Source organism: Magnolia sinica, chromosome 8 (genome assembly GCF_029962835.1).
Source record: "Magnolia sinica isolate HGM2019 chromosome 8, MsV1, whole genome shotgun sequence".
Lineage (NCBI taxonomy): Eukaryota > Viridiplantae > Streptophyta > Magnoliopsida > Magnoliales > Magnoliaceae > Magnolia > Magnolia sinica.
The window spans coordinates 15,427,003-15,452,428 of record NC_080580.1 but is presented as its reverse complement, the minus strand read 5'-3'; the positions used below and the strand labels follow the sequence as shown (position 1 = coordinate 15,452,428).

Here is a 25,426-nt window from a genome sequence, read left to right as displayed (position 1 = left end):
GGTGGACTATAATGCGAAAAACAGGCCAGACAGACATGGACGAAGAGAAACACAAAAATCGGCTTTGTACAAAACTTGTCTTTTAATGTTCAATCACCTGTGGTGTGGTCCAGTTGAAATTTGAATTTATTTTATTTTTTGGAACCTAACCTAGAATCATCTGAAAAAACGGATGGACGGTCCAGATATACGACACATATATCAAGCTGGACCCGACTGTAATGGACTGACGGAAATTGGTGCAACCCAAGCATGACCGAATCCTCTGCCGACAGGATTGGCATGCATGTGGGTTACACGTCACGGACGGACCAGCTTTAAAAGCCACGCGTTTTAGTTGAGATTTGCAACTTTAATTAATTACAACTGATGCGGGACCACTGGATCATGTGCCCCGCACCTGCAGCCACTGCTAGACTATTGCTATTTTGGAAAAAGGGAGTCGTCGTCGGCCGGTATCAATTCGTTGGCACGCATACACCTCTGATTCGCACTCGCGCGAGGGTGGTGTATGTATGCCATGTGCTTTTTTTAATCTCATTTTCCCGTCCCTATCTTATTATAAAGAGTTTCTTACAAGTTCTTTAAGAATTCATCATAATATATATTATATATAGCGTAACGTTCACCTGCGAACCAGTTCATATGTACGACATACAAACTTTTTTGAGAACTCATCATATCTGATGAGTCTCGAATATCTGAACCGTCCACATGAAGCAGAACCTCATGAAACCCCTTGGTACCAATTTTTACTTTGAAACAAAACTTCGGTGGGCCATAAAAAATGTAAACAGTTTCTTCCCTTGATTTGAATTTCTCTTTTCTATGGCCCACCAGAATCTTAGATCAGGGTGAAAATTCACCCTCTAAGGTTTCATGGGATTCCACATCTTATGGACCGTTCGGATTCGACACCCATGACACATGTGCAAAGGTGCACACGTGCATAGGTGAGCATGCCTATATATAAAGAGATATATTAAAATATACAATAGAAGAATGTTCTATTATCAACGTGTTCCCTTACCATTATATGCGTATATTTGGGTTGAAAGATCTACAAGCATCCTTTAAAGCCTTCTTAGGACTATAAAAGCTTCTGATCAAGTTGATGTTTGTGTTTTTCCTTCATTCAGGTATATATGTCCCTATCAACAGAGTAGATGACAAATAAATATTAATGTGAGCCCTTAAAAGGTTTCAACGGTGGACATCTTCATCCCCACTGATATCTGTGGTATGGTTCACTTGAGCTTAGTATATGCTTCAAGTTTCGGCTCACACCTTAAAATGCGTTGGAAAATTAGATAAACGGCATGGATAGAACACATATATTACAGTGGGCTTCGTGGAGTCTTCACATCACCATAAAGTTTGGTGAGCGCCTCACTACGCAATCTATGTCTCTCCCTCTCACCAATTTCATTTTATGATTATTATTATTTTTTTAATACGCACTCACACACGCCTACCCACTCACGGGACAATGGGTGCTCGAACCCATGACCTCGTGTTGAAACTCTTGTGAGTCCACCACTGAGCCATAAGGTCACACCAACCCTGAGCCATGAGGTTACACCAACCTGCTATCCAATCAAATCTGGTCACCCTTCAAGTGGAGGATGCTTGGTCCAGGGCTAAGTACCCAATCCCAATCCGTCCTTCTCATCCTACAATCAAATCTCATATTATACTTTTTCTACCCCTTATAAAACAAAATTAGGGTTCTTTCTCTGTCCCATACTTATTATCATCAACCGTTTCATTTCGATGGTTTCTTCTTTTATGGTAGGTTATAGTCCAATCAAATCCTACTATATTATACTCAAAACTGTCCACACGACCAAAAAAACAACGAAGATCCAACGTCCACCATCGAAAGCATCAGGGGCCCACAAAAGTTTTAAATCAGGCTATTTGTTTTTTCCGTTCATCCCAGTAGGGATCACCTTGTGACCGGGTTCGATGGCATACAAACAACATGGTGGGCAGCAGGAAGCTCTCAACCGTCGGTATTCAATCCCAGCTGGTTCTTGAGGTGTGTCCCACTTGACTTTTAGATCTGCCTGATTTTTGGGCTTGGGCTCAGGTTGTGAACTGGCAAATCTGATGGCCCGACCAGATGTCAGATGGACATCGCCAGGGCCCACAGAGCTTAAAGATGCAGGGGCTGCCTCTAAACTCAGATCTTCTGCCTCAAAAAGACCAGATCTTTTCAGTCCTCAAGTGGGTCCCAATGCACAGTAAACTGACGGTTAAAACAAAATTTCAGTCAATTTGTTCTGTATTTGATTAGTGGCCCACCTGCGATGCAAAATATCCTGATTTTAGGGTAGAAAACCCAAACAGTGTAGCTCAACAGATGGAAAGCCCAGATCTTCTACATGTGTTCGTTTCACTGTCACGTGTGCCTGATTGTCTACAGGCAACGCTCCCACGTTTCCAATTAGCAAACTTCGTGTTTTAGATCATACATACATAACAGTTTCCAACAAAAGGAAAAAAAAAAAAAAAAGATTTTTTAGGAGCCTCTCGATGCCAAAAAATCAGATGGGCCTCAGCCGTTGATGATCAAGTGGGCCATACATTCACAAAGAAACAGAAATTTAGAAGAACGTAATCAACAGTCTATATGCAATATATGTGTATTGCCGAAATGAGGATTAGAATAACATATTTGTAGGATATAACATGTACAGACAAAGGTGGGCCCAGTTTGGCTAAAAGGACTTTGAACCCAATCCCAGGTCAAAAATTGATTGACCCAAGCCCTGCCTACGGGCTAAGCTAGTAGGTCCAAACCCAGTCCCAAAACTGGGATAGGCTCGCTGGGTCAAGCATACCGCTACTCGGGTTGTTTTCCCTGGCTAATCCTTCTATGGCACAACCAAATGGCCTGAAACAATAAAATAAAACAAAACATGCGGCAACCAAACACGCCAAAACTACTAATTCACAAGCAGTTGGCCTATCATTTACGGAGAACTAGAAGTCCATGAATTAACTGCAATTCTTCAAAAAAGTCACAGAAGTTCTAATTACCAGCCAATAAAAGACCTCCAAAGTTCAATGGCAGACCTCGGCGTGCCTAATTTTTTGCCACTCCTTGTCAAAGTTCTCAACAAGGTGGCCAGTTGGAAAGCTAGAACCCTCGCACAGGCTGGCAGGTTAACACTTCTCAATCACGTCCTATCAGGGATGCCCATCCACGTCTTAGCTGCCACGGACGTCCCAACTAGCATCTTAAAAGACCTCCAAAGTTCCTTTGCTGACTTCCTTTGGGGCTGGAAGGGAACTAAAAAAAGATGTCATTGACACAGCTGGCAAGCGATTGCACTCCCAAAATCGGAAGGCGGCCTAGGGATCAAAAGCCTATCAATAGTTATGAAAGCCTTCCGCCTCAAGATGGCTTGGCTGATCCAGCACCGTGATGTATCCAGCTATTGGCCTAAATTCATTAGAGCCAAATATGCAGCTGACGTGCAAAGGCAAGGTGCAGGCCCTGCGTGCGCAGTAGCATTCCCAATCTGGAAACGTATTCACAAACTCACCCTGCTGCTAGCTCCTTACTCTCATTGGCTGGTGGGCAGAGCTGACTGCAATTTCTGGACGACCAACTGGTCTGGCCTAGGCCCCCTCCTCAAATGGGCAACTGTGCCGATCCCCGCGTCCCTCCTGCAGGCTTCAGTCAAGGATCTGATAGGGCCCACTGGCTGGAATGGTCTCACCTCCCTGCGCAACCTACTGCCCCAGTTTGTATTCGACCATATCAGGGATGAAGGTATTTGTACCTCTCTCACGGCCGACAAATGCTTCTGGACTCCCTCCTCTTCAGGGGAATTCTCTGTTAGCCTAGCAACCCAGATTCTCCGTCTCCAAGCAGGAAGAAGACCTGGTCGAGATGGGTTTGGCACCCCAAATTGCCTCCCAAACTGCCCTTGCTGACCTGGAAACTCATCCACAAGGCAATCCCAGTGGATGTCAGAATCCAGAGTAAGGGTATCCCATTTGCATCTAGATGCAACTACTGCCCTGCTCCGTTAACTCCACAGACGGAATCCATTGATCACCTATTTCTGGTAGGCTCCAAAGCCAAGACAGTTTGGGATTACTTCATCAGGGCCGTGGGCATGGGCAGCCTGCCCCCTGCAATGGCTGTTGGAATGACCTCGCTCTGGTGTACTGCGGCCACCTCCACACCAAAGATCCGGGCCTCATGCCAACACTCATCTTTTGGGAGCTGTAGAGAGCCAGGAATGCAGCTTGTTTCGACGGACTCGACGCTTCAACCTCCAACATTCTAGCCAACATCCATCGTTGGATCATCCAGCTAAGCCCTCCTCCCTGCCAATGTCTCCATCGACGGAATTCCATCAGCAGCCATCCATGCCTTACGCATGCCCTCTCGCCACAGCCCCCCATCAGCTCCTTCTATTGTTAAATGGGTCAGGCCGCAACCTAGCTGGATCAAACTAAACATTGATGGTTCATCTCGGGGTAACTCGGGCTCTAGCCAGAGATGAGGCCAGCCATACTCTCTTCGCGTTCTCCTATTCCTACGGAATCGGATCCAACACCGTGCTGAAATCCGAGCAATCCTTGATGGGCTCAGCCTTTGTGCTAACCGTGGCTTTGTGGAGATTGCTAGTGATTCCTTGTCTGTGATTTCTGCCCTCATCTCAGGCACCTCCCTTTCATGGTCCATGTGGTATTGGTGTACAAGGATTGACGCTCTCTCTCACTCCTTCATGGTCCACTTCTCGCACTGCCCCAGATAAGCCAATTGCCCAGCAGATGAGCTGGCTTGAATGGGAAGTGCAGGCAGGGAGAACCTCAAGCCCCTACTACTTCTTCATTCCTTTCTCGTGCTTCTGCTTTTACGATAGGAGGGCCCTCTCGGGTCTTCCCGACTCAAGCCGTACAGCATTTGCGATGATATATGAAATATAATTAAAAAAAAATAAAAATAAAAATTACAAGCCAATAATACAAGTGCAATAGGTCAAACGAGTTCCAAAGGAGAATGACCATTTCATTGTAGGGGTGCCTCCGCTCCTTTGATTGGTTCAAATAGGCACTGGATGTCCGTTCTCTACTTGGGTCGGCTGCCTATATGATCAATCAAAGAATAGCTACTCCTAAATGCTGAAAGGAACTTCAGGAGTAATGCATGTTTTCTTGTAGCTTCCAACCTTGTTGCTTGCTGTTACCAGTTATTCTAATTGTATGAAGCTAATTGCAACCATGATCACACCATTTCCTATCGGGAACTGGGCAAGCTTACATGATCCGGACCATCCATTCAGCGGGCCATGCCAGGGAAGGGGCATGGCCCAAAAACAGCCCAGACGGACATTCCTAAGCACTTGATTTGAGGAAAAGAGGACCGACGTCCATTTACAAGTCATTTCCGACTGAGTGATTCGAATTGTTCTATTGTACACATAATCAGGTCATAGCCCAGAAATTGTGGGACTGTTGGATAAATGGTCTGGATCTGTTTGTACATATATCTTGGGAACAGGTGAAAAAAGCCATGCATATAATTACCATTCACCTGCTGCTAACTTTCAAAGAAAAGACCCCAAATGATTCATCTGAATCAAACACTCAAAATAACATTTACCAAGTGAATCTGTCAACAACCCATTTTACAACAATCCCTGTCGGATAGAACAGCGACCAAAAAAAAAAAACCAACAACAACAAGCAAGTTAAGAGATTTACATAGTTGAAAGATCACTCAAAGGATCAAAAGACGTACGAGAAGCAGCGATGCGACCGGCCATCATCAGTCTCCACCGTCCACTACTAACTTTCAGCTCCTGTTTTCACTAAAATACAAGAACCAGTTTATTACCCGAGGATGCCTCACAAAAACATTGCATGAACCTCGGTTTCCAAAAAGATATGAGTACAAATTAAATTTAAAAGAGGGAAGTCAGTTGTACAGAGAAAGCACATCTTGAAATGCCAATTAAAGTTCTCTTCAAACACAGAACTTGGAACTGCTTCAACCTGGAAAAAGGAAACAAACAAATCACCAATCCAAATCACATGAAGAGATGCAATGGCTGCTCACTGGAAGAGTTTGAATCCTCCTCTCCCCACGAAAGTGCCAATCTGACACACATGGGAGATCCAGACCATAAGGAGGGATCCATCATGTGCATGTAAACGTGGCAGCCTGAAAACCAGGCGTTCGGCCATCAAATTGGCCACAAATAAGTTGAAACTAAAGACACTGGGGTACACGACTGATGAACTTCCGTATCTCGTTCTCACATGCCAAGTTCCCACTTGGCGGGGAGAATAGGATTCAAAATCCTACTGTTGTGAGTAGCTATTACATGACGCTTAAGATATAACCAAAATAATAACATTAATAATAATAAGAAGAACAGGGTTTTAGATGGTACCTGAACATCAAATAAAAAAGGTCCACCCGACCACATTTGGTGGCAGAAGGAAGTAGTAAAACTAATCAATGAATTCAGTTATTCCAAAGGTCTCCTGTACATGGTGCACTTCAGTTGTTGCTTCCTAACAGAAAAATGCTATTCAAAAGCTTTGCTTGGGTGCCTGGAACAAAACTGCAACAAATTTCATCAGGCCCACTTCAACCGACAACACCCACTACAACATGGGGTGACGGTGATAAAGATGCAGATAGATATCACTTGGCATTTTCAGGAACCTGGTTCAGAAAATGACCAGCGAGATGCTATCCTAAACATCGATGTCTAAAGCAACCATGTGAGGCCAGCATTCCGTACAGATGATGGCCATTCAACTATTAAGATGAGGAAATATACAACCCTTGGTCAGACCTGATGGCTTTTCATTTGGGTAAGTATTCCATGCAGGTGGGGCCAACCTTTTGGCGATCTAGACAGTTCATCTGGTGGAACACAAAGTGGATGGACGATACTGAAAAAAGCCACCCATGTTGGATTCCTAGCCATCCAATTCTGACATGTGAATGGATAGTCAAAAGTAATATGCATCCAAAATAGGAAAACATCCAACTACCTGATGGCTAGGGCTGTTCCAGGGTGGAGATTTTGGGTCAATCACCCATCCATGGTGGGGCAACAAGATAAATGATCTGAATCATTGAAATGTAGAGCTCAACCGTAAACCAAGATGGTCTAAACCATAATACCATTGGTTCAGCCCAAGCATTGTAACCTCTATTAAGATACAACCAAATTATTCAGCCTTATCCGACACCCATATCAATGCATACCCATCCAAATTGATATGTGGCCTGATAAAGTACAAAAATTTTAATCCTTTTCGGGCCAAATACAGCATTTTGAAGCTCTTCCAAATATTTGAGAAAGATAATCACCTGATGGCTATAATGGTGTCGAATGCCAGCCAGATATTCCAACTTGTTGCTCTTTGACAAGCACAAGCTGCCGAAGTGCAATGTTAGCTGTGTTTGTCCAAGCCAAGCAAAACCCACATATGATACAAACAGGTCAATTAGATTATAGTTGATTTCCAAGATCATTCGACAGCTGAAGGATGCCACGCATCTGGAGGTATGGATTCTCCAGTAGCTTTTCGTTGTTGCTCTGATCAGCAGGACAACATGAGTTAGCTTCAAATGCCAAAGTTCTATATCTATTATTCAAGGAGGAAAATTACACATTCAAATGCCTGATTTCAAACAGCATGCCAACTGGACCCACCTGCTGTGCTTTGAAAATTAGACTTTGAAGCATGCGCTGGTACTTTTCAGGTTCTTCTGTCATCATTCGCTGATCCAACAGGCTCCAATCAGTAAATATTCTCAAAATGTTAGAAACCCAAATAAGAAACAAGCATGTGATGAGCACATGTTAGAAACGATAATGCACATGCCTTCAAAAGAAACGCCGAAGAGTAATATGCGACCCTTGAGTCTGTGTCATCTAATAGTTCCCTGCAAAACCACAAGGCAACAGGTTTGATATGTGGAAAGACCCGAATTAACAAAATGAGGAATCATGAGATCCTCAACTCAAGGATTTGTGGAGCATCCTCAGGTCCTTAGTTTTGATTAGTGAGCCCATCGCTTGGTGATACAGACCATTGATCTGATGGGTCCACTTTGGATGGACCATGCCCCAAAAATCATCTCCATGGAATAACCTGTCATTTGATGGATTTTAAATAGACGGTTCAGAAAGGAATACAATAACCGCACACATCAACTGACAAAAGGCCAAAGATTGGATGGATAAAATTTTGGGGCATGGACCATCGACGGTGGACCCAGCATATCATTGGCTGGAATTGCTGAAACATGGGCTTCAACTGCAAAACCTGAGGATACCATGAATATCCTCAGGTTAAGGATCATTTAATTCATCTTAGAAATTTTCCATGGGGGAGTAAGGAGCTCATTTACCTAAAAAACTCTTCTCCATCAACTTCTTGAAATGCAGCAGGATCACTGCATTTCCCAATCAGAAGCAAAAGGAGGGCCGCTCGAATATCAGATGTAGCCCCAGGTAGATTGCCTCTTCCTTTGCTGCCAACAGCAACACCAAGAGCAATATCATCTGTTGCCGCACCAGCTAGTTGAATCAATGGCCAATAGAACAAAGCAGTCGGAACACGTTCCACCAATTGCATAGGAACAAAAGCATATCCTCTAAGAAGCAATGCTGCCATCGATGTGGTCTTGCAAATTAAAGGCGGGTGATCCGGCTGACTGCTGCTACCGATATCTCCCAACAGCTCATCTCTGCCATGGCTCTTTACTTGTTGCAGGACACGTGGACCTCCATCGGCCCTACCGCTCTCATTTGTACACCCAAAAAGGTTACCAAGGAATGTGAGATCCCCAAGACACACTCCAGTTGCAGGGGAAACTCTCAGACATAACTGAGAAAGTAGCATGTCGCACATCTGTTCAAATAGACAGAACAAAGTCAGGAGAGGATCTGTCACAACAAACATGTGGAGAGGTAATGTGTTGCAACACTTTCTTTGAACACTCATGCCTAATAAAGAAAAGTTAAGTCAATTAGATGAAAAAAAGAAAGAAATAAATCGCATTGAAGAAATAAGAGGTGGTTATCAGATTAAACAAAAAAAAGAAGAAGTTTTAAGGCTATGTATACTTACAAAAGGCCATTAATCAATAAGTGTAAACCAAGTATGTAAAAAAGATTCCCAGAATAGCTTATATTAATCTCAAATAGATAGGCAGGAATAGCCCATAATTAATTTGGGAATTAGGAACTATGGACCATGAGCACTGCATGTCATGTGGTATCTGATGTGCCATGGCGACAGCCGTTAAAAATTCGGATGACATCTCCAAGGTGAATAGCCTCTAGTTGATCGAATAATGTCGGCAAGGGAAGTCGGAAAAATGGTGGGCAAGAGCCTCTACCAAGACTGGTACAGAACACAGGTAAAGGAGGAAGGTTGATGTTCTGTGGGCAGCCAATCATATAACTTCTGCCAATCCACCATTTAAAAACCAACCCTGGATTGTTGGAGAAAGACTGAAAATGATGATGGAAGGAAGAATGATTCATCGATGATAACTGACTTCGGTGTAAATAGCAGAACAGGTAGGCTTGTATTTGTTGTTTAGGGCCTGTTTAGTAGTCTGCCCAAATCAGGATTCAGTCCAAATTTTCGGTATAGCCAGCCCATCTTGTATTTGGGGCAGAGCAGTAACAAGAAACACATTAGGCAGGCTCCAGTTTATTTGCATTTTCTGCTCCAAACCACAAGTTGCATAAGAATCGCAATTTGAGTGTGCACATCCCATCCAGCAAAAATCTGGGAGCTTCCAAATGGGCCCTTAAAAACGATAACAAACTTCATATTCAATCACGGTCAACTTAGGAAGGCATTATGTTTTGGGTCACTTCTTGAAACTGACGGACAATAGCACATTTGACATTTTGCATGAATATACAGAAGCTTTGCATACTCATAATCACAGATTGCCTCAAAATCAATATCAACAGATTTTTTATTTATTTATCTTTATTGGGAAACATACTTCTTCAACGGATGTTAATTGAAAGAAAGTTCCATATAAATACCTTTAAGATATTGATTCGATCTGTTTCATTGATTTGAACAACCAAGGACAAAGCACTGCTCATTATGTCTATCACTGCATTTGCTTCATCCAGGCAGTTACCTCTCTGACCAGAACTAACAACTTCCCCACTGCCCTTCTGCTGCAGCTCATTTTCGTCCAACAACAATTTCAAGCGCATAAGAAGCTTCTCCAAGACAAAAAGGAATCCCCATCTAATAAAGTTGTGCTTTGACTTCAGTAGCCCACACAAAATACAAATGGGTAAAGGAACTGACGAGTCCATTGAAGAATCCTGATTACCAGCAATTCCAATTTGCTTCCGTAAATTACTGATATTCAACCAAATACTTGTATCCCCTTCACTAATTTCCGAAACAAGCAATTCAACAAGCCAAATATAGCCATTATGGCGATAGGAAGATCGTTCTGAGTGAAGAAGAGAATGTAAAGTAGCCCAAGAAAGTTTAATTTTCATGCCAACATCAACTTCCTCAAGTCCATGCTCAATTCTCTCCAAAGACTTATAAGATTTTGTTATGCGGATCATGTACGAGAACTCCTCATCCAAATGAGTGAACATGCTTATAGTTGAATCAAGCCTCCTTGTGATCTTCTCCAAAAGCTGCAAAAAGAAAAGAAACTTTATAGAAAATAGATTTGTAATGGATATCTAGACCAAGGCCTTGAATAACAGTATCAGCAGGCATATCGGTCAGCCCCAAAAATGATATGACACAGGGCATTTCAGACTGTATGGGCCCAAAATGGCTTGAAAAATTATTGGGCTAAAAAAAGAGTAAAACGTCATAGTTTATCTTCTTCTTTTTTTTTTGTATCTTTAACATGTATTCAATGGTCTATCAGACCATTCTTTAATAAGAATGATGTCTGTCAGCTTGACCTGCTCAAAGTCAAACAATGGCGCCCTAATCAAATGCATCAAGCATGATTTGGTGAATAATGGCCAAAGTGAATGATTTGTATTTATTCTCCTGTTTTTCTTGTATTCTTTGGCTTCGGCTGTGCTTTACTAAATTGATTAGCATTTCAGGAAGGGGGAAAAAAAAAAGAAAAAAGACAAAAAAATGATTATCCCCATTTCCCAATTTTCCACAAAATGATCAATTCTCGTTCGAATCGTTGAATCTGACTCAACCTTGTGTTTTTTGATTGCCGAAATAGGCCCAGATTTATTTTCTAAGCTTTCTTTGGGGTCGAAATGCAGGGGGGGGGGGGGGGGGGTGCGGGGAGCAGGAGAGTCTATTGATACTAGCTGAATACAGCCCATTTTTCTCCCAGTTGACCAATTCACCCCCATATTCTGTAATGGAGGGGGCCGATATGGCCATATCATAACCGTCTTACCATGACTTTGTACCCTAAACTTTGGACAGGCAACATCTTTCTGTGCTAAATTATATAATAATATAAGTTTCTATTATCCATTATGTTAATGGATAGATCCCTTAGTTTGCTCCTTCAATAAAATTGTTGCTGCTGAAATTTTTTTTTAACTAATCTCTTACTCTTGAATGATGAGAAGTAGAAAAACAGTGTATTTACTGAATGGGTGGGTGTAATGCTAAATCATTGCTCAAAACAGAATTTTCACACATAAATTGCAAAGACAAAACGCAAGAAGCCTGCAAGATTTCCACAGAAATCTCAGATATATCATATACTTGCATTCTGCTTTCAAAAGAAAATTAACATCATCAATTCAGACTTCAGAGAAATCTACCGTATTTAAGCGTTCAAAGTTGGGATATCTGGACAATGATTCAGAAATAGATCTTCTCAATATCTCTCCGATGCCTTCAACTCCATGCTTAACAGCAATGTAAAAAGCTTCAGGCGCATCTGCAAGAGTAAGCATTGTAGCGAGCGGTTGGATGTCTTCATAGCTGTATGCGGAAGCTCCAGCAGCCACGTAAGCTTCATTTATCTGATGCAAAACGTAGTCGAAAAGAACAAGAAATAGATTCCTCTTTTCTTCCCTCAAGTTTGCTTGTGAATACTGTGGAAAAGAAGAACAAGAAGGTGTAAGCTTCACAGAGAAGGATCCCAAGAAATATTTTATTACATCCTCCATAGCTAATTTGCGAAGAAATAAAAACTTGAGAGGATTTTTTATTTTTTATTTTATTTTGTGGACATAATATATATATATATATATATATATATATATATATATATATATATATATATATATATGTAAGTAAAAGCAACAGCAACTACATTAAGGACATATTTTGTGGAAATATTAGCAAAGAAAAAACTAGAAACTTACCGATGCAGTTGACCTAGGGATTAGATGTTCTGTTCAATTGCAATCATCAATCACAAGAATAATCGGATAGGCCCAGAATGAGTTTCCACCACCAAAATTTAACCACACGGATTAATGAAAATCAGCACTAAACTCAATTTCCAGTGACTTTGCACAAAGTTCCAGCACTTGAGATTGACTTTCCAGAAATTAATTAGAATTTTTTCAAATTAGATTTCCATCAACTAGGGAAACAAAATCCAGCAATTACCTTCAGTTTTCAGCAATCAAAATAAAACTTAACAGGGACCAGATTGAAAAAACAGTACATGTAGAAGGAGAACAGAACTTCGAAACAATAAACTATAGGCCCAATTTCCCAAAATGTCTGCCTGTCTATCAGTTGAGAGAAATAACAAAAGGAAAATGCATCAATGTTCAATCATATCATACCAATAGGTATGAAATTAACCACTTCTATACTCTTAAAATAACCCTTAACTCACTCTCCTAAAATCCGAGTCGCAGATATAGTTAAATTCTTAGGGGGATTCTCGTTGTAGTTGTGTTTTCACAACTCCACTTGAGTTGCTTCACATCAACACATGAATTTGGTGGAGAAATTGTGATCAGAGAGAGATTTGGAGCATTTTTGGTCCAACATGGCATTGTTTTGTCCCCTAAGCAATGAAAAACTACTATCCACAGTTCTTTTGTAAATTATTTTTTTGAAAGACAAAAGGGAATAAGATTCAGCCTAGTTTTTTGCAACATTTTGAGTTCAAAGTGTGAAACCATGTGTATTTTACTATTTTACCATTGCATGAAGTTTCACTGAAAAAATACCACCATTTTCCTAAAGTTGCCCGGTGTTTCCCTCAGATTGCAATGTGATACACACTGCGATACTGATACTTCGAACACTGGATTTATATTGACCCAAATATGGTTTCTAAACTTCATAAATAACTGTCTGAAAAGAAAAGAGAACATTGATATGCATCAATCTGTAACTGAGTAAATATAAATACCTCAAGGCAAATAAATTCAATCCCTCCAAGCAGATCAACCTGTTCGACAACAAATATTGGAATATTAGGGTCAGGATCCATGGACTCATTAGGAACTTGATAGCACATGTTTGTCAACATGCAAATAAGCTTGGAACGAACTGCTGCTGCCCAAGAATGCTCCCTGCTAATCTCCAAAAGCACCTTAATAACCTGCAAATAATGAAGGCATGACAATGTCAAATTCATATGAAGATATCAGGCACCTTTTGAATGTTGCATATTCTGCTAGAAATGAAACAGTGTAGAAGGCCAAATCACCATTCTTTGAGATTTAGCTGCCAGCCTAATTTTCAATGGGAAGTGATATTGACCACACTCCCCAAGGTGCTAAATTTTCTCAAACAGTGCTACTTTTTTTTACAGTGTCATTGCCCAAAATGGAGCCTAAATACTTGGCTTACATTCATATTGGGCCAGCCTCACCAGGAATTAACGGGTAGTATATCTCAGCAGACATAGCTGCTGAGGGAGGATGGTGTAAAAGAGGGGTCCATGGTTTAGTTGAAAGTTCCTAATTTTAATAAAAAAGAGTACATTGCGAGAGACTACATTGTGGAAACATTATTGTGCTCATCTTATTGAGAATGACCGGAATATATAGAAGAGGAGCGAGATTTGTAGAGAACTGTAGGGATCCTGATAGATATACATGGATCCATTATGATATCTATCAATAGGATGTGCAGCTGTACATACGTATCCTTCACTCTCACACTCCTCCTCAAGCTGGAGCACAGGGCTATATGTAAAACTGTCCAGTGTGTGGACCACACAGGCTTTTGTATGTTTGAGTAGAGTTTTAGGCCTATGGTTATAGTATCTCTCTTTAAGTCACTTAAGTAAGAGGGGCAATATTGTCATTTCAGCAAATAAGTGAAAGCCCTAATAAAATAATAGTGGGGACATGAGGAAGCTATTCTCCCCTATCCGTTCCACTCTTCTCTCCATGCCTCTTCCTTCTTTCCCCTTTATTTACTCTTTTTCAATTCTTTTTACGAGTCTACATGGTATCAGAGCTATTTCATGTGTGATTCGGATCTTAAATCTCCTCTTTAAAACCCTAACACCCAAATCAAGTCATGGAGGCCCCAAAAACCTTAGTGTGCTAATTGACCTCAAGAAAAAAGTATTTTTCGTGGTTTTCTTGCAGAAAACACTATGTTTTCTGCATTCATCATCAAGTAAATGCAACCACTTGCAAAGGGAGCGTAGGAGCCTAGTCTGGAAGACGAAGGCTTGCTGATTTCTTCGTAAAGGTGATGTTAAAGTGGTTTTCTTCCAGTATTTTCTGTTGAAAGGCTGTCTTTTGATAGATCTATGCTATCTGTGACAAAGCTTTGAGATGCATAGTTAATGGTTGAGTGAAACCTAGATGATGAAGGGCAGGAAATTCATATTTTTACTGCCATGGAGTGTAGTTGTGTGTAAATCTGATCATAGATCAAAGTTTTTCCATATAAAGTTGAAGAAAAACAATTTCAAGGTGGTTATGCACCCAAAAGGTGTGATAATTGATCCCTCATCACTGGGAGGAATTCTTAATTCTTCGTTCAATGCATCAATAACATCCGCAAAACTAAACAGGAAAAATTACTTACTCTGGGCTAAGTCCGTTGAGGTATTTCTTTTAGCCCGAGAGAAGGATTAGTTCCTCGCGGAACCCAAGCCAGAGGAATTTGATTCTAAGTATTGACAGTGGATGCGTGATGATGCCTAGATTAGATCTTCGTTGTTGAATAGCATGGAACTTGAAGTTAGTTCCGACTTGGTATTCTTGAATACCGTGAAGGACGTGTGGGATATCATGAAAAAGATGTACTTCTCTAAACAAAATATATCTCAAGTGTATTAGTTATATGAGGAGATTTTCTCTTTCCAGAATGAAGATTTTTGCCAAACTTTTTTTTTTTTAAGAGTAACGGAATTTTATTAAAGACCCATTAGCAACGGCCAGCAAGAAAAGAATACACGGAAGGCAAAGGCCCAAAGAAAGAAATAAAAAAGCATGGGAAAAAACAACGATCAATCAATGCTTTTGAGAATAGAGGCCTTCACAAGCCGGATCACAACCTCAACAGGCCGAGATACATGCTTAAAACAACATCTATTCCGCTCGTTCTAAATCCCCCACCAAGGAAGAACCATGTGGCACAGGGCCCCTTTCTTGATGACCAACCCTCCTTCATGCCACACCCAAAGATAGAGGTGTACACGAGTCGAGCTTGGCACAGCTCAACTCGGCTCGGCTCGGTCCTTGAGCCTGACTAGCCAGCTCAGCTCGGTTCGGTCAGCAGCTCAGGCCAGTTTGAGCCGAGTTCACCTATGCAGCATTTTGACGAACACATGAACTGCACCTTCAAATGCTCACTTTATGTAAAACAGCAGCAACAGTTTTACAGGTATTTCTTCAAACACCTTGTAGGCAACATCAAATTCAAGAAAAAAGGTATTTGTTTCATATACATACCTTCCTTGCCACCAGCCGGTACTTCATTAGGTCATTTCATCGAACACTTGGTGAGCAACATCAATATCAAAGTAACCGAGTCACTGAACTAGATCGATCCGAGTTCGATTCGAGTTGGGGTTCGATCCGAGTCGAGTCAAGCTTGGGCAAGCTCGAACTCGGTTCGAAATTTTTTCGAGCTCAAAAAATCAGCTCAAACTGAGTTTCGAACCGAGTCGAGTCGGGCTTTTTCGAGTCGAGTTGAGCGAGCTAACCGAGCTAACTCAATTCGTGTACAACCCTACCCAAAGAAGATTGTTCACGTTGCTAGGAATAACCCAAAACGAATTGAAATAAGATAAGAAATTGTACCACACTTTGGACGTGAAGGAGCAGAAAATAAACAAATAATTAATTGTCTCTACAACTTGCTCGCACAAATAACATCTGTTAGGAATAACCATAGCTCGCAATTGTAGGTTATCAATCATCAGCACTTTCTTTTTACCTACCAGCCAAGAGAGCACCGCAACCTTGGAAGGAATATCATAATGCTAAAATGAAAGGCATAATTGTCCCCATCATCGGAATGAGTCAGAAGATCAGATCATCTTGAAGAAAGATCGCATAATTGTCCCCATTGCCTAGGAGGAATATTTTGCCAAACTAACCAATATCTGGGAAAAACACTCAATCTATCATCCCCATTACTTCAGACGTAACTCTTATAAAGAAGCAAATGGAAGAGATGAAAGTTGTGAAACTCTTGTCTGGCCTTTCAAAAGAATACCACTCTACTAAAGATTAGATTTTGGGTGGTACATCAATCTCTTCAATTGCAAAGGCTTATGCTAGACTTCAACGAGTTTCTATTGGGAACGAATCTGACAGTGCTCATGTTACTAGTTCTGATAAGTCGCCTTAGCTACTTCCAATTATACTGGCATGCGTAGAGGAGCATTCTAAGGGCGTGTTTGGACGGGCCCATCCCATGGGATTAGATTGTATTAGGGTGGATGGCAGGTAATGATGGATGCGCCAGTGGATTGCCGGAAATCCCATGGGATTGCTATATCCAGGGAATCTACCACCGAGTATGTTTGGCCCGCCCGACCAATCCCTTCCAATCCGTCCACCCAAACATGTCCCAGGCAAAATAGATGGGATTAGGAGGGATCAGTGTTTGAAATATCGGTATCGCACAATGTATCGCACCCTTGGGATACAGATACGTATCGGTTATCGCACGGGATATATCGTTTGTATCGCATAGTTTATCGCACTTTTTGGGAAACATGGGGAAACATTAGCAAAATGGTTGAATTTTTTTATGAAACTTTGGGGATTATTTAAAAAGACCTTAATGCACACTTTTAAATCATAAAATATCAAAAAAGAAGTGCACATAATAAATTTCCTTTGTATAAGGTACTAAGTTATGCGTTATCTGATTAAACTAAGGTAAATATATTTAAATATGATGCATACCATTTATAAATGTATAAAGATATGTATGAAAATGAGTCACATCCAAACATCAATTGAAATTCATTTTAACATGTCATTTTAGGGCATGGGCTGAAAAATAAGGCATATCTAAATCTGAGGTGGACCACAACACAAAAAATAGTGTTCATTGAATGATTACCATTGAACTATTTTGGGCCTATAATTTTCTTTGGATAAAGCTAATATTTATGTTTTCCCATCCAGGTTTGTCAAACCTCATGGATAGATTGGATGGCAAATAAACATTATGGTGGGCCCTAAAAAGCTTCAATGGTGGACATCATTGCCACCACATTTTCTTGTAGTATGGTACACTTGATCTTTCATCTGTCTCCTTTTTGGGCTCATGCCTTAAAATTACTTATGAAAATCGATGGAGGGTGTGGATTGGCTGGTGTACCATACGAGGTATGGGCATGTGTCGTGCCAAGATGGGACGCGGATTTCCTACTAAATTCTTTCGCAGGAGTGGGGCACACCATGATGTTTGTGAGAAATCTACTCCATCCATCAGTTTTGTGAGATTATTTTAAGACTTGAGGCAAAAATTGAGCAGGATCCAAGACTCAAGTGGGCCGCACTAAAGAAAAAGGTGGGTAGGGAAATTCCTACCGTTGAAACCTTCCTGGGTCGAGAGTGATGTTTACATTCCATCCATACCGTTCATTACGTCATCACTACTGGGATGAATTGAATACCCAAATATTAGACTGATTAAAAACCTGTGGCCCCACGAATATTTCAACTATGGACCTTCAATCCTCACGTTTTCGGCTTACTTGAGTCTTGGATCCGGCTCATTTTTGGCCCCATGTCTTAAAATGTGTTCAAAAAACGGATGGACAGAGTGGATTTCTCACAAACATCACGGTGGACCCTACCTAAGTTTTCAGCGCATGAACTTCATGCGAAGCCCAGACGTCCACGAAATCAGATTGCGTACTGAGTCACTCTGCGCTTTTATCGTACTGAGTAAACTCAGTTGGACCCACTGTGAATGTATGTGGTTTATCTACACCGTCCATCCACTTTTACTGCTAATTTTAGGGGTTTATACCAAAATTGAAGTAAATCCAAAGCTCAAGTGGACCATTACAGAGGAAACAGTGTGGAATAATGATTTCCACCGTTGAAACCTTCCTAGGGTCCAAAGTAATTTTTATTTGTCATCCAACCTGTTCATAAGATGACAAAGACATGGATGAAGAGAAACCACAAACATCAGCTTGATCCAAAACTTCTTTGGCCTCCAAAAAATTTTCAATGGTAGAGGTTCAATCAAAATGTTTCCTGTGGTCTGGTCCAGTTGAGACTTTAATTTGCTTCATTTTTGGGATCAAGCCATAAAATTATCTTTTAACATGGATTAGCGGAGTGGATAAAATAAAAAAATAACAGTGGACCCCACACAATTTACTCAGTACGCTAGGGGTACTGAGTTACTCAGTACGCAATCCGGTTCCGTAGTACACGTTGTACAAACAGTTCAAAGGAGATAAGAGTTACATGGCCCCACCAATAATGTATTTATTATATTCACACCGTTCATCCATTTGGAGAGATCATTTTAGATCACGAACCCAAAAATGAGTGACATCCAAACCTCAATTGGACCACACCACAAATAGCAGTGAGGACAATGATTCTCACCGTTATAACATTCGTAGGGTCCACCATAACGTTTGTTTTCCATCCAATCTGTTCATGAGGTCACAAAGACCTTGATGAATAGGAAAAACAAATATCACACGATCCAAAACTTTTGTGACCCCAAAAGGGTTTCAATGGTGGACGTTCAATATCCCGCTGCTTTTTTCCAGTGTGGTCCACTTGATCTTTGGATCTGTCTTATTTTTCGAATAAAGCCTTACGAGGAGCTCGCCAAATGGACGAACGGTTTGGATATAATATATACGTCATGATGGGACCCACATAACTTGGTGACGTCAACACGTCGGTGACGTGCGATGCACCAGCCCATCCGCTTCTTCTACATAAGGGCTTGGGGCCCTTTTTTTTCAAAGCAGAGAGGGTTCCGGATGCCGGAACCCTAAAATCTCTCCCAAATGCCGATTATTTCAATGATTTCGGCGGATTTCGCGGCCAAATCTCTCCAAATCAAAGGCTTCGATTCAAATGGCCCATCAAACACAGCTTCCGATCAGGCGTTCTTCTTTACAGGTACCGAAATCTACAGTTGAAAGTTTTTCTTTTTTCTTTTTTTTTTTCCTTTTTTTTTCCGCATAATGATGCTCTCCCAGGTGCGATATCGACAATAATATCGGCCGATATCTGAAGTTTTGGATTTTCGGTATCTTCCGGGGGTTATCGGAGGAGTTTCGTCTCGCTAGAGCCCGATACCGATAATATCGGTCGATAGTATCGATATTTCGAACACTGGGAGGGATTGGGTGGATTTCAAGGTAATGATGGTGATGTCAGTGGATTACTGGCAATCCCATGGGATTGCTCCAATCCAGGCAGAAGTTCAACGTGCCTATTTGGCACGCCCGGCCAATCCCAGGATTGCTCCTTCCAATACAATCTAATCCCATCCAGTCTGCCCGGCCAAACAGACCCTAATAGGAGCATTCCATTAAATGCATTTTTCTGGGCTACACACTCAAAAAGGTTACCTATGTGTTTTTTTTAAATGTTTTTTTAATAGCAAAAAGGTTATCAATGTTGTTGTCCTTCACTTAATAAACATAAGTGGATGTAAACTTTTTTTAGAATGCTCCTTTTTATATTAAATCTAAACGTGTTGCAAAAGTTACTCCTATGGAAGTTCCTCTACCAAATGTGTTTCCATTAGATTTTGTTATTGAGTAAACAACTCAGAGGGATTTCACGTAGACATATTATAAGAAAAGGATAAAAGACCTAGTACAGACTATTTCCTCTCCCTCCCCACCGTCAGCTACTACACCTACTGAGGTTCTAGATTTTTCCGTATATAATGAAGTAGTCACTAATCTACCTTTTGTTATTCGTAAAAGTAAATGTTCATGCGTTCAATATCCTATTTCCAATTTTTTTACCTTTAATCACTTATCCACCAATTATCAGAAATTTTCTTTTGCTTTATCCATTGTTTCTATTGCTAAGATAGTTCAGGATGTATTGTTGCATGCAAATTGGAAAAGGGCTATGGATGAAGAGATGAACGCCATGTATTCCAACGGTACATGGGAATTAACTAATCTTCCAACAAGTAACACACCAGCTAAATGTAGATGGGTTTGCATGATTTAGTTTCAACCAGATGGATCAATTGATCGTTACAAAGGTAGGTCGGTAGCCAAGGACTACACCCAACTTTATGGAATTGATTCTCTAGATACATTTTCTTCGGTGGCGAAACTCAATTCAATACGGGTTGTTATCTCTATAACTACAAATCACGATTGGTCTCTATTTCAGCTAGAAGTGAAGGAACTTTTCTATATGGAGAAATACAAAAGAGGCGTTTATGAAGCACCCTTCTGGGTATGTTGCACAAGGAGTCTTCCAAGGTGTGCAAAGGTTGAAAAAGTCACTAAGAACCCTAGTTTGAAAATTTCAGTACAATGGTGATATCGTATGGAATGAAGAGTTAGATCCCTAAGTTCTCTCGTGGCATACTACATTTGATTATATTGTGCTTGTGATATATGTAGATGATATGGTGGTTACAAGTAATGATTTGGAAGGAATTGACAAACTAAAATCACCTCTTCACTCCCAGATCCAAATTAAAGATCTTGGTTTTTGTAATAGTATACATTGGCCTAATGTGGGCCCCTAGTTTGGGATGTGGGCCTTTGGGCCCATTAGTTTTATGTTATTTCTTACTTTTTTCCTATTTCCAATTTTTCTCTTTTACTTATGGGTATTTTATGTAATTTTTATATTTTGTCTTATAAAATACAATAGGATTGAACGTCCAACCCTACTGGTTTTATCTTTCTTTCAAAGCTTTTCTACTTAAAAGGGTATCAGAGCCTAAGGATTGTTCCTAGGATTTCTTTCTTTGCATCTCTCTCTTGATCTTTCTCCTTCAAAGCATATTTATTTTTCATCTCTTCTTCTTCTCTTCCTTTTCTTCTTCTTTTATACATATTTCATCTTGTTTTGAGGATCATGGATGTTTTTTTACTCACTGATCTGATTTTATTCATTAGAAGGTTACTGCTCACATTATTTCTACTCCCTTTGTTAGGTCTATAGATCAACTTGTTGATATCTTCAAAGGCCCTTTCAACTAAAGTGGGAAGACATATTCAAGGCAAGCTAGACATGATTGATATCTATGTATTTGCTCGAGGGAGAGTGTCATAGTATATATGGGTCTGTTGTGAGCCCCCTGGTTTGGGTTGTGAGCCTTTGGGCCTATTAGTTATATGTTATTTCTTAAGTTTTTTCCTGTTTCCAATTTTTCCCTTTTACCTAGAGGTATTTTATGTAATTTGCATATTTTGTCTTATAAATACAATAGGATTGGACATCCAACCCCACCGGTCTTTCCTTTCTTTCAAAGCTTTTTAATAGTTTCTTTCGGTATTGTCTAGATATCAAAGTGGCGAGATATTGAGTTGCGATAAATTTGTACCAAAGGAAATATGTTTGTGATCTGTTGAAAGAAACAAGTATGCTAGATGACAAACCCACAAATACACCAATGCATCCACTTCTTAGAATTGATCCTGACGAAGGAGAGTTGTTGACAAATCTGGGTATGTTTAGAAGACTCGTCGACAAATTATCTAACCATCGCTAGGTTCGATATTGCCCTCTTTGTTAGTGCAGTTAGTCAGTATATGCAAGCTCCCAGAGCTATACATTTAGCCACAGTCATGAGGATTCTTACATGCTTAAAGTGTGCTCCTGGGAAAGGTATCTTATATGGATCTCATAGCCATTTTTGATGTAGCTGGTTATTCAGATGTGTATTGAGCAGGGTTAAGACATGATAGGCAGTCGACCACAGGCTACTACAATTTTGCTGGTGGTAATGTGATTATCTGGAAGAGTAGAAAGTAGAATGTTTTTGCAGGATCCAGCGCTGAAGTGGAATATAGATCCATGGCGCACACACAACTTGTGAACTTGTCTAACTGAAATCACTTCTAAAAGAATCGAAGTTTGTAGTTCAAAATCCAATGAATTCACACTACGACAATCAAGTTGTTATACAAATCACCAACAATCCAGTGCAGTGTTCCATGGGATGACAAAGTGAAATCAACTCCAAAAAGAAATTGTCATGCCATATATTTGTTCCCATGATCATATTGCAGATTTGTTCACCAAAGCACTTGGAAGTCTCAGTTTGAAAAGCTTATAGCCGAGCTGCGCATGCATGATATTAAAGCTCCAGCTTGAGAGGGAGTGTCAAATGTAAATTGTCCAGCATGTAGACCCTATGGCTTATGGGTTTCAGTATGCGTTTGGATAGAGTTTTAGGCCCATGGTTATATCTCTCTTTAAGTCACTCAAGTAAGAGGGGCAATATTGTATGTTCAGCAAATAAGCGAAAGCCTTAATAAAATAATAGAGTGCAGACGTGTGGAGGCTATTCTCTCTCTAACCATTCCACTCTTCTCTCCATTCCTTTATTCCTTCTTATTTTCTCCTTTATTTACTCTTTTTCTATTCTTTTTATGAATCTGCAGATATCAATCATGCCCAGCTTCAAACATACATGGAAAACATGATGACAACCATCATGCGCCGCTACCACTCCCCCTCAAACACAACATGTTTGAATACAAGATCTTCAAGCTTTCATCACCCGTCAAATCTTCACACAGTAGGCCATCCAAACTCGACAACCATCGAGCCACCAAATGACCATTTACATGCAAAATCTCACAAATACACACATACAACAATGCATAACTGGTGAGTGAACTACACCTGCAATGGTTAAAGGGGGCCTACACTTTCAACTGCATGTGAAAGCACACCTGCAACAATGCACAAAATGTGAGTGATCTATGCCTAGAAGGCTAGAACTGATCAAATGATACGATGAACGACGAAGGAAAGCTTGAGTGTTGTCTCAGGAACATCATAAAATGGAGGTGATGGCAGCGGACGTGCACAGACATTTCCATGCACTCAGAGAACACTGAAAGTGATGCTCCTAAAGAGCACCAAAAGAGAGCAGAATAGAGGCCAACCACCCTTCTTCCTCATTTCTTCAACAGATGGTGGGGGCTTTTGTGGCAGCAGCGAGCAACAACTAGTGGGTTTGGTGTGGTGCGGGCTGTCGAAGACGCCAGCAGGCAACAGAATCGATCACTGATCCAGCAAATGATGACTAGGTACTGGCAAATAAGAGGTCAACGGCAGATTGGGTTTGGGGCAGCATTGTGGGGTGTGATGCAAGCAAAGTTGATCGTCTAAACTGCTAGAATTTGGGGGAGAGAATTACAGGTAAAGAGGGTTTCAGCAAAGGGGTGTATCAACAAATGACTGTGCTACTGGCTGTTGACAATAAGAGACATGTTGGTAAGATCGAGTGCAGACATGCCAACGAGACAGCTAGATTTATCACCGGCAACGGATGAAGAAGAAGGTGATCGGTTCTTGCAGGGTTGATGCTGGAGATGATGACTGGAAACATATCCAACTCAGGTTGGATCTTAACAAAGATGTGGATGGGATAGAACTTTGACAGATTCAGAGTTAACATATTTGAGCTAGAGGCTGTAGCAGGATGATGAGTATCAGAGTTTGGTTGGAGATGCAATGGTGACATATTGATTAACCACCGGAAGTTGGATGGGATAGAGATGACTATGCTGCCCGCCGAATTTTACGGTGCCGGAAGGTGGTTTCCAGTTGATCAAAGATGACGGTGGGTTTTGACGAAGGTGGCAGTCGGTCCGTCGATCAGAGATGGCAAATTAGAGAACAGCGGTGGGTGGGTGGCCGGTGATGGATAAAGGTAGTAATGTCATTGATGGGTTCTGCCACATATGGCAGAGATGGTGGATAAAGAGGATTTTGCCGCAGCAGAGATGAGGTTGCAGGATTGTCCACAGGCCAGCCCCAGCCAACAATGGCGAACTGGGAAGCAGATGCATGTAGATTTGACAGATTCTCAGCACCAAATCAGACAAATTTTGGGCCAGTGGTGGGCTTGGTTACAGATGAAGATAGGTTCAGCTGTGGTAGTGACAATGCTGAAGATGAACAGTGAGGATAAAAGGCCCTGAATCGAGGACTTTGATACCATGTTAATCAAAAGAGACTATATTGTGGAAAGTACATTGTGTTTATCTCATTGAGAATGACTGGGATATATAGAAGAGGGAGGTGTAGAGATCCTAATAGACATACATGAATCCATTGTGAATTTGTGATAGCTATCTATAGTATGTATAGTTGTAGTACTGTTCATAAGTATCCTATACTCTATCACCTAACCATTGCCAATGCTCATAATTTGGTGGGCCCCTCGTTAGAGAATCTAGACTGCTGATCCAATGAAGCCCCCTTGTTTTCAAATTTAACCTGGAAATACGAGTAGACCTTGGATATGGAGGATGGGAATGTAAAGGGGGGTTGGAATATCACCATAGGAAGAAGGGAGGATCAGGTAGGAAGGGCTCCATGCCTCTTTCTGAATATCCTACTCTTTTTGTAGAAAGTTTTCCAGAAGGATGGATGCCGGTCAACTTTGAACAGGTATTTGGAGGTGCCGGTGTGGTAATGGAAGTAGTGATTCCGAGGGAAAGGGATTCTAATTCCATCAGAGGATTAGCTTTCGTTTGTAGGAGCACTGAAGAAGAGAACGAAAGGGCAGTTCAGCTTCTGAATGGGGAGAGCTTTAGAGGAAAGAAACTCAAAAGAGTTCATAAGGTCAGGTATGGCTCGGAAAGGAAGAACAAAGAAGAGAAGGCCTGGACCAAAACCAGGAGTTGCATATGCCAAAACAAAAGAGAAGATGGGCCAGAGAGAGGTGGGGTTAAAGACTAAAGATGGGGGTCTCCAAAGGGGTATCTGAAGGGCTGACGACAAATGGCAAGTCCTTCAAGGACGTTGTCACAAATGACCTTGAAAAAGGGACCACT

The 25,426-nt window shown here is 41.0% G+C and overlaps 1 protein-coding gene and 1 long non-coding RNA gene across 6 annotated transcripts in view; both read right to left on the bottom strand.

The window, feature by feature from the left end:
• Nucleotides 1–5,595: 5,595 nt before the first annotated feature.
• On the bottom strand, nucleotides 5,596–7,414 carry LOC131252966 (uncharacterized). Its single transcript, XR_009174781.1, has 3 exons — nucleotides 7,358–7,414; nucleotides 6,423–6,596; nucleotides 5,596–6,021 (listed from the first exon to the last, which is right to left on the bottom strand). It is a non-coding gene; the product is annotated as an uncharacterized LOC131252966 (long non-coding RNA).
• Nucleotide 7,415: 1 nt separating this feature from the next.
• LOC131252965 (uncharacterized) overlaps nucleotides 7,416–25,426 on the bottom strand; it is a 53,209-nt gene continuing 35,198 nt past the window's right edge. For 4 of the 5 annotated variants that reach the window (XM_058253763.1, XM_058253764.1, XM_058253765.1 and 1 more), the window contains 7 exons: nucleotides 13,367–13,558; nucleotides 11,808–12,083; nucleotides 10,065–10,688; nucleotides 8,405–8,907; nucleotides 7,876–7,936; nucleotides 7,704–7,772; nucleotides 7,416–7,586 (listed from right to left, as the gene is read on the bottom strand). In XM_058253763.1, coding sequence (XP_058109746.1) covers nucleotides 7,500–7,586; nucleotides 7,704–7,772; nucleotides 7,876–7,936; nucleotides 8,405–8,907; nucleotides 10,065–10,688; nucleotides 11,808–12,083; nucleotides 13,367–13,558 — 1,812 coding nt within the window. In that variant the 3' untranslated portion in view covers nucleotides 7,416–7,499. Of the gene's footprint in view, nucleotides 7,587–7,703; nucleotides 7,773–7,875; nucleotides 7,937–8,404; nucleotides 9,003–10,064; nucleotides 10,689–11,807; nucleotides 12,084–13,366; nucleotides 13,559–25,426 lie in introns of those variants that run through there. The other variant, XM_058253767.1, reaches the window with a different exon arrangement.